General features: G+C 50.4%; 1 protein-coding gene across 1 annotated transcript in view; it reads left to right on the top strand.

Moving 5' to 3' along the window:
* Positions 1–13,091, top strand: part of SLC6A13 (solute carrier family 6 member 13) — a 31,593-nt gene continuing 18,502 nt past the window's right edge. The window contains 8 exon segments of the mRNA XM_051784958.1: positions 1–145; positions 147–243; positions 348–413; positions 1,943–2,167; positions 6,439–6,573; positions 7,267–7,407; positions 7,965–8,049; positions 10,362–10,494. Coding sequence (XP_051640918.1) covers positions 122–145; positions 147–243; positions 348–413; positions 1,943–2,167; positions 6,439–6,573; positions 7,267–7,407; positions 7,965–8,049; positions 10,362–10,494 — 906 coding nt within the window. The 5' untranslated portion in view covers positions 1–121.

The raw sequence follows: 13,091 nt of genomic DNA, 5'->3' as shown, positions 1-13,091 counted from the left end.
TTTCATCTCTTACCTCTTCCCAGCAGGTCTCGGGGCTTGCACTCCCTCAGACAGTGCTGTTGAGGCACCTGTGTGTGGTGGTCTCCCCTCTCTCCAGGGACGGTGCTGGGCTGAGAAGGCGATGGAGAGCGGGAGCCCCGCGGTCCCGGCCCGGGAAGGGAGCGCTCCGACGGAGGCGGCGTGAGCCCTTCTCACAGGCGGGGGGAACGAGCCCCTTTGCACTGGCCATGAAATCAGTCATGTGTAGGTTTTTGTCCAGCCCTGGGGGGTGGGGGGAAGGAATGTGGGTTGGGCGAAGTCTAGGATTACACCACCGCTGAATTTTTTCTTTCCAACACTTTAAATAGCCAGCACCTTTCGGTCCTGCCCTCGCCTCTCCCGTCGGCTCTCGCCCCGACAGCGCCGTCCGCAAGGTAACACCTCTGCCCCCGCTTCCTTCTGCCCTGATCCCCCTGCGCCCCGCACCCTCCCGGGGCTGCCGTGGAGGAGAGGTCACGGAGCATTTTCTGCCTGTTTAATAATTTTCTAGCGTGGAGGGGTCCTCCCAGCCCTTCCTTTCGGCCGCTGTCAAACGCTTGCCAGTGTTTCTTGCTCCTCTTCATGTCCCCAAGTGTTTTATAGGGGACTATGCAGACAGAGGGGAGAGGCTGTAAGTGCTGCTTTGCCCTTTTTTAATTCTCCCCGGATGGGGGAGAGTGTCATTTGCTGCCAGTGCCTTTTCCTGCTCTCCTGGCGAGGGAGTTGCAGGCAGGGATGAATGGCAGCGTAAGGCTGGGGCTGGGGGAGCTGCCTTTGCAGGGCAGGAGCAGGCTCGAGGGCTGGCACTGTGTGGAGGAAGGTGCCCTCCTTGGCACAAGGTCCTCAGCAATCCCAGCTTTGACAACTGGGCAGGGGTAAGGAACAACAACCCTCACCCTTTGTCCCGTGGGACTTGGTGGCCAGCGGGGCATCCTGCCCGGGAGGAACAGGCTGAAAGACCTCCTGATCCTACTAAATGGCTGCAACAGAGTTGGTGCCACCTGTGCTGCCCATACCTGTGACCTGAGGCACCAGCTGTGCATCAACAGTCACATAGGCTGTGCCCTGGCTTTCTTGGGAGGACAGGTGTCCTCTTGGAGGTTTTTGGGGGAAGGTGGGACAGTGGGAGTGGTGCCCACCTACTCTCTGCTGATCTTCTCTCAGCACAGATCTATTTAGAGATGGTGCCAAAGCTTCCTGAGAGCAGTACTGTGGGGAGCCTTGGCAGGCAAAGGGCAGATGTTTGGAAGAGCAGATCCTGGGAAAGGTGAGATCCCAGGTGGTCATGACTTTTGCACCCTTTCTCTTCCTGCTATTAGAAGGATAGCACCATTCTGAAAACTGCCTTTTCACTCAGCCTCGTAGATTGTCAGCAACAGTTGCTACCACCGAAAAGAGAAACTTGTTTCTCTTATTTCAGTTCGTCCTCTTCCTGTGTCTGAGACTTCTGTGTGTTTTGTGGCTTTCATTGCATGGTCTGTCAAACTAGGCCTTGGTAAGCAGCAACAGGAGAGAAGATAAACCCTTATAAAATACCTTGTCAAGTATTTTATCCTGCTGTCGTCCCCCTCCAGCCCTAAGTCTGTTCCCTGTTCTTGCTATGGTGGAAGCTTCACCCTGGCTGAGCTGCTGGGTCCTTAGTGTGCTTATAGGATGGGGTTCCAGAAGCAGTAGTGTTTTGAGATGAGTCAATTTAAAATAAGGAAACTGATAGTGGCTTTTAAGAATTGGTTTTGGACTCAGTAGTGAAAGTGTACACATCCCCTTAGTGTCTTGTGCCAACAGGAATCATGAGGAGCAAGAAAAGAACACTTTGACATGTGTTTGTGCATGTGTCCTTGCCCATCTCTTGCCTCCCACAGCCCAAATTTCTGCCTTATTGCATGGCTTGTGCTGAATGTAACAAAGGAAACTCCTTCTGTAGGTGGGATGGATTACACAGTCCCCGGTGCTGTCAGCAATGGTGAAATGGTGCCTGCACACCCTGGCATGGAAACGGAGAAGGAGGAAGAGGAGGAGGAGGAAGACCAGACCCTGGAGCGTGGACAATGGAACAACAAGCTGGAGTATGTCCTGTCTGTGGCTGGGGAGATTATTGGCTTGGGAAATGTCTGGCGCTTCCCCTACCTCTGCTACAAGAACGGTGGAGGTAAGTGCAGCCCTGACCATGACTGCCCTGAGGGGCACCTGGTCACCAGCATCTCTCCACAATCCCTCCTGCCTCTGTGACCTCTGTGTCTGACCCTGCCCAGTGCTGGCAGCAGCTTCTCAGCAATGCCCAAGTCACGAGTCTGAAGAGAGGGTGCCAACCTGCCAGCATGGTGTCACCATCCCGGCCCCCAGCGGGGGCTGTTTTGACCCAGTGGGACATGGATAACTGGGCAACAATGTTCCAGGGTCTCTGATGGCTGTAGCTGTGTTCTTCTGGGGTGTGTGGAGCTCTGGTCCTGCTGGTGAGGTGGGTGGCTATCTGCAGCGGGAGGTAGGAAGAGCAGGGAAGGGGCTTGGCTCTCTGAAACAGTGTGTCTCATCCCAGGCACTGCTTCCTTGAGGAGCACCAGACATCCTGTGCAAATCAGATGGTGGGTCCTGGTGGCAGACCAGGGAGTGCTGTGGGAGGCCATGGGGCACTGATGTCTTTGCTGGCTCTGTGAGGAGCTGCAGCATTTTCAGGAGGCTCTGGGGGATTCCAAGGAGCTCTTGGCCACAGGTCCTGGTTGTGTCTGTGGAGGGGTGACCCTGTGGTGCTAGAGCCAGGTGTCAGGGACAGGGGAGTGTGAAGGGGTTTTCCCCAACTTAGTTAAGAAATATTACATCCCTCCTGCATCCCAAGGTACCCTGTTGGCATCTGCCAGAGATGCAAGCGTGTCAGAGAGGGGACCCCTGCCTCTGATCCCCATGGCAGGGCTGTGAGGTGTGTGGATGGATGTGCCTGATGCACAGACATGGAGAGTGTTGCTGCTGGCACCAAAGTGCCAGCACACCAGTGCTGCTCAGGCTATGCTTGGCAGTGACCAGTGGCTGATCCCCCATGATGCTGGGCTATAGTGCAGCTTGGCAGTAGAGCTGGGATCACTTTGCAGGTGATCTGTGGGCTTTGACAGGTCTTTGTGCCTGTTTTTAGCTTGTGGTTGACTTTAAGGGAGAAAATTGTTTAAAAAACCAAAAACACTCTTTCTCAAATTTGGCTTGGTGAAATGTAGAGAGAGGGAGCTGCTCTCCCTGTCTGGTGATTAATTGCTAATTGGGCCCTCCGGAAGGGCAGGGGAGAGGGAAAATGGCACTTGGCTGGGAACTGGCGGGGACTGAGTGCTGGGGACTCGGGGCTGAAATCCCCTGGCTTGAGCTTGGGGTAGTCTCATGGGCCTCACTAAACTGCTTTCATCCCAGTGGCATAAAAGAGGATTAAATGCTGTTCAGCTACTTTCACGCCGTGCTTTGCTCAGTGCTTGTTTCTTTTCGCCAGGTGGTCAGGCAGTTTCTTTCCCTGTTGTAAAGTTTTCCTCATTTTCTTTTTCTATGGGAAATGTTTCTTGGCTGCTTGCTGAGCTGTGTCTTTTCTCACCGCTGCACCCCTCTTGGATACTATTCCCTCAATGGGAGTGGGACCTGGAATCCTGTCCTGGCACCTTTTGCCCTGGGTGCCAGGGAGGAGCTCAGGGAGAGTTCTGTGGAAAGGGGAGGTGCTGTGTGTGGTTGGACAGCAGAGGCAAGACACAAAGGGATTTCTCAGCCTTTTTTCTTGGAGAAATGGACCTGAAGCAAAGCCATGTAGAGCAGCAGAGGCCATGGGGAGTTTGAAGTCTCAGGCAGATTTTTCATCTCCAGTCCCCTTTCCATGAGATTAGAGCAAGGATGGAGCACACGACTCTTGTGCAGAGAGGAGAGCGTTTCCTAAAAGTCTTCTTCGAGGGCAGAGCAGTGTGACAAGGCTGTGCAGGACACAAGGCTCTCTCCTGCCTCACAGAACCCAGCCTATCCCAGACACTGCTGTGTCAAATCCCTTGTAATGCCTCAAGTTTAATTTTAAAAGCTGCCAGAGGTTTTGTCCTTTACTCCTTTGAGAAGGCTCGTCCAGGCATTTGCTTCTGTCATTCTTCGATAAAGGTGCAGGGCCTTTATTTAATTTCCAGCCCCAAGTCAATCATGGCCAGCCTACAGCTCTTGTACCAGCTCTGCCCTTCGTCTGCCCCGCTGGGTGACTCTTTCTCTCCACGCTGAACTGCGGGTAGACAGTGGGGATAACTGCTCTCAACTCTTGCTTTTCTTGCCTAAATATGAGCCTCTTCACAAAAAAGGTGTCTGCAAAATCTGAATTATGCAAAGAGCCAGTCACTTTTCCTCTCTTTAGGGATATTTTCACATAACAAAGAAAGAGGAGTCCCTTACATATTTAGGGCTCAGCACCTGACACCAAGGCCCTCCATAGCGGAGGAAAGACAAAGAAGAGGAAAAAATTGTTCTTTTTGCTCTTGTTTGCTCTTGCTTTCACCTCCTGTAGCGGGGTCAGGCCCTCCCTGGGCAGGCTGATTGGGAAATACCAGGGAAGCCTGTCTGGTGGTGTGGCTGCCAGCACCACATCCCCCACCAGTGCTCCCCAAACCCACCATTCCCAAGGCCCACCACTGCTGCCATCCCTGCACGTGGGGAGGGGGACATGGAGGACACGTGTGCCAGTGTTTCCCCTTTTGCTCTCAGCAGGGTTCAGCTGCAGGGAGGGTGGACAAGGCTGGACTAGAGAGATGTCAGCCCAGCACTGGGGGGCTGCTTGGGCATGCTGATGGCCCCCTGTCTGCAGCACAGCCCCCACTGTGTGCTGCCCTCCCTGTCACCCCCTCCTCAGAGTCACTGTGCAGGGTGGATCTGCTGGGCTCCTCTCCTCGACTTTTTCTCCTCTGCCAGCTAAATGAGATGGGGAGGGCACTGGGGTTGGTGCTGGGGCCATCCCACCCTGGTGTCCCCCCACCTGCAATGTGAGGGGAGTGGGGCAGAGCACAGACTTTAGCCCAAACCCGTCTCTGCAATTCCTTCCTTCTCTCCACCATAATTCTGCATTATTTCACAGCCCACACATCAGGACCCTCCAGTTAGACTTCCGAAGCTTGAAACCTGAGATAACCAGAGGTGCTGAGGAAGGTGACAGACCAGATTGCAGGCTGCAAATAAGGGAAACCTGGGCTGGAAAGCTCTACCTGCCACCTCAGAGACCTCTACCGGGATACCCTGGGTGCAGTTTAGTTAAATACAAACTTTTTTATGACAACAATCTCTCTTGGAAATAGGCTTGACTTTTATGATGATATGATTTCACGCAAGTTGGGAGTTAAGGGGATGGTGTTGAAACAACCATTTCCCCTTCCATTTGCCCTCATCAATTATTGGTAGAGGGATAGCATGTGGACAGATGCTACCTGGGGCTAGCAGGCTAGCAGGACTATTAAGATTGGAAAAGACCTATAAGATCATGGAGTCCAACTGTTAACTCTGCACCCCTTCAACTTCTGTTTGTCCACAGGGAGCTGCCAAGATGCCTTCCCTGTTTATTTTGCTCATGTATTCTTTTTGCAAGAACAGGAGGGCTGTGGGTCTGAACCCAGCTGGGACAAGTGGCAGGGTGGGAATCCTGGCCAGTCCCTAAAGCCCCCCTTCCCTCTTCCTGCCCCTGCATGCTAGCTAAGCTTCTTAGGGAAATCTCTTGGGTTTTGAGTCTACTTGTGCACCAGGGTTGTTATGGACTGTCCTGCAGGTCTGTCTCCTGTGCTCTGTGGGGTAAAGGCCATTGCTGCCTTTAACATGAACCTGGGGTAATCAAAAGCCTAATGCATTTTATCTCTCACTGCCCATTTCATGACAGGGCTTGAACAGGAAGGCAGCCCTAGCTGCTGGCATGGGGTACATACTTTCCTGCACTACTTGCTTTTTGTTTGCATGTCTGCTGCTTTTCTGTGAGCAAAGACTGAGCAAACCCACAGACTGGGTGAAGATGTCAGTCTCTCTGTGCTCCTCAGTGCCTTGGTGTTGTCATCCATGGGTTTGTCAGCTTATTCAGAATAATCAATGTGAAAGGAGTCACCAACTTGATTAAAAGTCTCAATGGCTTTACAACAGGGTGTTCTTCTGTACTTCCATACTGCTATTGATAACTTACTTTTTACACAAAAATCAGGCCTAGAAGCTTTTCTTCCCTCTGGATCTTTTGTAAACATTGAACTTCTCATGCAATTGCATCATTCCAAGAGATGAAATGTGAGGAAAATCCCTTTTTCCTGACATCCCTTCCATGATCTTCCTGCACTCACAGCCCCCATCCCTTCCAGTCTGTCCTACCCAGGAGGAACCTGCCTGGTGACAGGTTAGAGACAGCCTGACCCCAGTTACCCCATGGGGCTTATTTTTCTATCTGCCATTTGAATCTGCCAGGTGCCTTCTTCATTCCCTACCTCATCTTCCTCTTCACCTGTGGGATCCCTGTCTTCTTCCTGGAGACAGCGCTGGGACAGTACACCAGTCAGGGAGGGGTGACGGCCTGGCGCAGGATCTGCCCCCTCTTTGAAGGTGAGTGCGGTGAGCCTGGGAGGGCATGGAGAGGTGGTGAGAGTCTTGGACCCTGGGAAGATGAGTGGTGATGTCTCTCCCCACAGCCTAGAGCATTACTCACCTCCACGCATACACTGCCCACCCCTATCCCCTATCCTGGGAGGGCCACTGGCTGCCCCCTTTCCAAAATCACCCTGGAAAAATTGATCACCTTTTCCAACAAACAGCTCCCATTGTTACATTGCATCCCAGGTTCCTTCTTCATGGCCACAGCTCTGGCCAGGAGCTTTGTGCCCAATCAAGGTTGTCCTCCAAGAGCTAAGTGGGGAAAACGCTTCTGGTGGTTATGAGGAACCTAAAACATTCTGCTGTTTTTTTCTAAGTCAATGCTATGTCATTTTCCTGAGTTTGCAGGTGGCTTAAAACCTTAGTGGTGAAAGGTGTCAGCTCTCTTAATAAATGGCTAGCAGTCAGATCCTCCATTTCTAGCACCATTTCAACACAGTCATCCAGCATCGAACCATTTTCCATGATTTCTCTGAAAGTCTCAGTTGCTGATGGCTCTGGTGGCCGCCCCGCTGGCACTCATCCAGCAGCGTGCTCAAAATGCAGAGCAGCAGATGCTAACATTGGGTGAGCACCTCCTAAAGGGAATCCTGTTCCTCTCCTCTGGCATGTGGGTCACCTGCCTTTGGGACTCGCTTTCTGCAGGAATTGGCTACGCCTCACAGGTCATCGTCATACTGCTGAACTTCTACTACATCATTGTCCTGGCCTGGGCCTTGTTTTATCTCTTCAGTTCGTTCACCATCGACCTCCCCTGGGGAAGCTGTGACCATGAGTGGAACACAGGTGGGTGTGGAGCCTGGAGCCCCCTCCCAGTCCTCCACCACATCCTGGTTGAGGGAAACCTGCTGCTGCCCACGGCCAAACCTCGGGAGAGTGTCTTGCCCCTGTGTAGTGGGACATAGGGGTGGAGGGTGCTGGGTTACTGCAGTGCTGCTGGCACTTTTGGGGAAGAGGCTCAGTTGTTCTGGGTCTTTGCTAGAGAGCACCGCTGCCCAGCCACTTGCAGCACCTATCCAGTGCAGTGCAGTGGTGACCTCCCTGGGCTCCAGCCACCAGGAGCACCTTCCTTCTTGGATCTTCCAGTCAACCTGTTCTGTGTGTTAGCCACCAACCCCGTGCTGGTTGGGAATGTGTCCACTGGAAGAAAAATTAAATGCAATCATCTTAAGTGTCCCTGGCATGGACTTGTTTTGTGCATCTTTGGGACTACACAAAATTTGTCCCAGAGTCAATGTCAATCAGTGTCAGCACTGTGGATGAAAAGGGAGGGATTTTTCAGATCCTCTGGTACTCCAGGCACTGCTGCTTACACTCTCTCTCTCCCTGGGCCTTTCCCTCAGGGAACTGCATGGAGCTCCAGAGGGCGAACTCAACATTCAACGTGACCAGCGAAAATGCCACCTCCCCTGTCATCGAGTTCTGGGAGTAAGTAAAGGACAGCCCTGTAGACCCCTTTCCTCTCAGACAGATTTTCCCTGGGCAAGGGACAAACCCTGAAGTGGCACATCCTATTAGTCCATCCTTGCCAGAAGAGGACACAAGAAGGGAAGCTGGGCAGGTCAGAGTGAAGGCTCTCAGGGGCAGCACTGTCAGTCAAGGGTAACCTTGCTGGGCTTGTGGTGTTTATCTGGGGCTGAGCTAGCAGGCCTCAGAGCCATCTGACTTTGTCTTTCTCTGATGCTGTGTTCCTGTCCCTCTGGACCTTTTGGCCTTCTTGGTCTCACTGACCCTTTCTCTTTTGAATCCATGCTGCTATGTGATACCAGCATGTTCCCAGGAGGCTCTGGCATGGTGGGTGGTGACTTTTGTATGTGAGCTAGTCTTATTTTAAAAATAGAAAAAGAAGTGATGTTTTCACTACAGAGTGACTAATATGCAAGCTATCCCGAGGAAAGAAACTCACCAAAACTGAAGTTGTAGAATCAACTTACTTCACACTGAAATTTGGTCCCTCATTTTCATTGTTTTCTCCCCTTGTGTTAGTTACCCTGAGGTACGGAGTAATTTTATTTCTGGCACCAAGGCATAGGCCTGCTGGCTTGGAACCTCTGATGGTCCTCAGCATCCCCTGGGAGAGCAGGCCCAGTTAAGCACTGAGCCCCGGCTGCTGGACTGTGCCAGTAACCCCTCTGCTGCCACTCTGCATTTCCCTTGTGTGTTTAGCAGGATGGAGAGCTCTGCCCTTGCTGCCCTCAGCAGCACTACTGGCTGCTGTTGGTGCATGGAGCACATACACAGTACCTCCAGGGCATCTCCAGCTTAGCACAGGCATGCTACTCTTAAAGTTTTTAAATTTTCTTTGTCTCCTGCATGCTTCCTGAGCCTGTGCTCTCCCTCTGCCTGCTGCACACACATGGCCTACCTTAGACTACTTTTCTGGAGGCTGGATGCTGGAAAAGTTGATGTTTCCATCACTGCTGTGACCATCCCTGTTTTACTGGGGAAGAAGCACACGGGATTGGAAATTTCCACTGTCCCTTCCTTCTGATGCAGTATCTGTTCCTGCCTTCCCTCGGCAGGGTGGTAGGAGGCTTCTTCAAGAAGCTCTGACCTGTCCAGTGGGCTGACAGGCTCCAGAGGCCTCTTTTGGCTGCAGTACAGTTCCCAGTTAGTTACGGTCTACTGGCATCCTTTGCCCACTGGTTACATAGTCCATGTCCTTAGAAACAGACAAAGAGCAACATGACGAAATGTGTCTTGGAGAGCAGTGTGATTTTTCCAACCCCTCTCTCATCCTCTCAATCCACCAAAAGGTTGTGGGGCGGGAAGGGCAACAGTGTGTATTAGACTGTGGTTCTCCTGCAGCACGACCTTCATTTTGGGATAATCGCTGTCTTTTGCAGCAGGGTGGGCATTGATGCTGGGTTCCAAGGTAGTGCATGTCCCTCTCTGGCTGTCTCAGGCTTGGGGTTTTAGGGTTACACTGTGGTGTTTCCCACTCAGATCCATCTGTGTGGTGTAGGAGATGGAGGAGGGTGAGTCCTTAGTTTTGTAAGCGATAAGGAACATTTGACATACACATGACATGGAAAGCTGCTGTTGTCTGACCTCATCTGAACCAGGGTCTGTCTAGCCCAGGATCTTATCTCCACACTGGTTGAAAGAGGATGCCCAAGGTGGCCTCTTCTGACTGTGCAGTGGGGATTATGGCAGTCTTGGTTGGGTCTTAGTCACAGAATGGGATGCTGTGCTGCTCTGTGTCCTGAGATAGCTGCTTCTAAAGACAGAAGAAGTGTACTGTGGAGAAGTGGTTGGACAGCACTGCTTCTTTGGTGGTCCTGATGGATTCTGCACGGTAAGTGTGGTGTATCCTTCGCTTTGAGGTTTGAAGCATGTCAGAAGTGTAGATGAACTTTGTAATGTGCATGAAAAAGGCCTGGGCAGAGCTCGTGTGTTCAAAATGTTGCATGATCTTGCAGAGAAACAGCTCTTACCATGGAGGACAATACAAATGAAGGGTGGGAGAGGACAGGAGAAGAAATATATTGGCCCAACAGGTCAGCCCTAGAGTGAATGTAGAAGCTAGTGTCTGTGCATCACCTTCCAGGCTGACAGTTTTTCAGGGGAGAGCACTGCTTGATTCCTTGGAGGCTTGCAGCTCAGACCTGAACCTTGTTAGTAAGACAAGGTTCTTGTCTCCCCAGAGCCATCAGGCACTGAGAACCAGGGGGGTGTTGGGAACATTAGTGGCCAACATCAGTGACACTTGCATGTTCCTTTGCTTCCTCCCAATGCAGGAGGCGAGTGCTAAAGATCTCCGATGGCATCCAACACCTGGGTGGTCTCCGCTGGGAGCTGGCTCTGTGTCTCTTGCTGGCATGGATCATCTGTTACTTCTGCATTTGGAAAGGAGTCAAGTCCACAGGCAAGGTGAGTCCTTGGTTCAAGTCAAGCCTCTTCCCTTGATCACAGCTGGAGTGCTTGTTCTAATCACCTTTTATAGGTTCAGAGAGGTCCTAGAGGTTCTCTGGGAACCACTCCTGTCTGTGTAAGCTGCCAGGAGTCTGTAGGGCTCAACTTGCAGCAGGAGTGTGAGCCAGGCCCTGTGTTTTGGGTAGGAAAGGATGGGAGCACCGAGGCATCTCAGGGCATTAACTTCCAAGATGTATACACCCATCTGGTCCCTCTCCATCCACAAGCCCAGGAGACTCTGCAGTCTTCCTATGTGTGGGGTGGTTGCATGTTCACTTCCCTCCCACTACAGTGTGAGCACGCAGCGTTTTTGCCTCTGATGGCAAGTGCAGCTGGAAAATCTTCAAATTCATTAGATATAAACAAAGGTAACTCTGAGGGCCTCAAAGCCCTCTCTGCCTTGTCACCATGGGGGTTGTCTTTTATTCTTTTTGTTTGTCCCAACTCTTCATACAGTTGCTCGTATTTTCCAGCAATAAAGGTTTCCTTTTTTATTCCCCACACTAGTCACCAAAGAGTTATATATTTAAATGCTTTTGGGAAGGATTGGTGTGACTGCCCAGCTCCATTCCATGCTCCCTCTGTCACAAAGTGTGCCACTCTCATTTGCACTGACCCCATTACTTAGTTTCTGCTACCGCCTCCTGACCCCATTCCCAGCCAGCTTTGTCTGGAGCCAGCAAGAACAGATGAAAATGAAAAGGTTTAGTGTGTTTCCTAAATGGTGTCTTCTCTGCATGTCTTGAACAAGACATCATGTGTGATGGGGTGTAAATTTTAGCTGCATCCATTTCCATCAAGTTGGTGGCATGGATGTTAGCAGTTCCTCCTGCTTCCAGAATAGTCTGGGTTATGAAACATGGCAGGGAAATCGAGCATCTTCCAGAGATGATGTTTTCTGGTTTCCATGGAGTAAAATTAGAAGAAAAGAGCAACCACTTGCTGTAGTGACCTGTTAAAAGAAAGCAGAGGCAGTCTAATAACAGCAAATATGATACTAAGATACAGCAAACATAGTGTGGGAAGTGCCGAGAACAAATTTGATCTATTTCAGACAGAAGTACTAGTGATGGTGAGATCTTCTTGAAAACAGAAACCTTCTTTCAGTGAAGCAACAGTGTCCATAGGCTTTATCAACCCTCCACATATTTAATAACCTGACTAAAATGATGATGACTGTGGGAATACAACCCCACTGGGGAAGAGATACACCTTCCTTGTGTGGATTTGCCTGTGGAGGGTCAAACAACATGAGTTGAAATCATCAGAACACCAGCAGCAGTTTGCATCCTCCAACGCAGGACCTGCTTGACCCCGAGGAGCGCTCACAGATGCAGGAGGTTGTCACAGATGGAACCACTTTGCTGAGGCGTGTGGATCAGATTCAAATAAAACCCTGGATGTTGTTGACCAGCATGTGACAGAACAATCACACTGATCCCTGCAAGGGTCCCAGTGATGTAGTTAGTGCTAGCAATGCCCAAGAAATAAAAAGATTGGGTCTGATCCAAGCACTGACTAATATCTCATTGGATCCAGATGTTCCTGTTGTTAGATAGAAGTTTGGCACTCTTAATACAGCAAAACATTCTCCAAATTCAGGTCTCTGGTCTCAGTGGAGATATGTGACTGACTGCTGAGTGAAAAGCTTAACACACTAATTTGCACAAGCTGTAAAGCACATAGGATGCTACCAAAATATGAAATCCAAATCATATGTCAATTTGTACTCTGAGCTCCTAAAATTGATGTTATTTAGAGATCCAGGCGAGAATGTGCAACCTGGCAACCTGGAAGAATGGGCACTAGGGTTCAAAGGCAATAAGTTGTTTTTATGATTTTTGATTTTAATCTAGCTTTCACAAACTGAGAAAGATTAAACTTGCATCCTGTTATTTCCTGAAGGAAGCCTTTGGTTGTGTGGTAAATACAGTGATGATGGTTAAACTTGCAGGACCTGCAGATTTGATAAACTGTCACGGAAGAGCTTTAAATCAGAGGCTCCTTGAAAATTTGAGAATGAAATGAATGATGGTGTTTGCCTGTGTTGAAGGATGCTGTCCTTGGGTTTCTTCAGTGTTTAGGGTGCAGATGGGGATGGATCTGCTCCCACAGACATCTCAGGCAATCCTGAACTGCAGCAAGGAAGTGTTTTTCACTGACCCCTGTGGTATTACCCAAGACTGCTGTGATGTATAGAGAAGGGCACATGAAATGTGTAGAAAACACAGAGCTGCAGGCAGAGATGATAATCTAGTATTGTGGTTTTTCAAGGACAGGCTATCTCTCAAATCCTTCTATCCTACAATACAAAACTGAATCGCTGGAGAGTGTGTATCCTGACTCAAAGGAGGACTCACATTGCAGTGAGGAGCTTTGGACCTTGCTTTATTCACATGGAGTGTATTGGAGTGGATCCAGAAAAAATCTCTTTCTGAATCACCACTCAGATCATAAGAATTACCCAGGGGAAGAGTGCAAGTGGTCGTACTGTCCCGGGAAATCATACACTTGTTCTTAGTAGGACCTCCTTTAATGCAGAAAGTGCTGCAGCT

This window comes from Manacus candei, unplaced genomic scaffold (assembly GCF_025592945.1).
Source record: "Manacus candei isolate 608988 ecotype Guabito, Panama unplaced genomic scaffold, ASM2559294v1 h1tg000018l, whole genome shotgun sequence".
Taxonomy (NCBI): domain Eukaryota; kingdom Metazoa; phylum Chordata; class Aves; order Passeriformes; family Pipridae; genus Manacus; species Manacus candei.
This window is presented reverse-complemented; position numbering and strand designations above follow the sequence as displayed.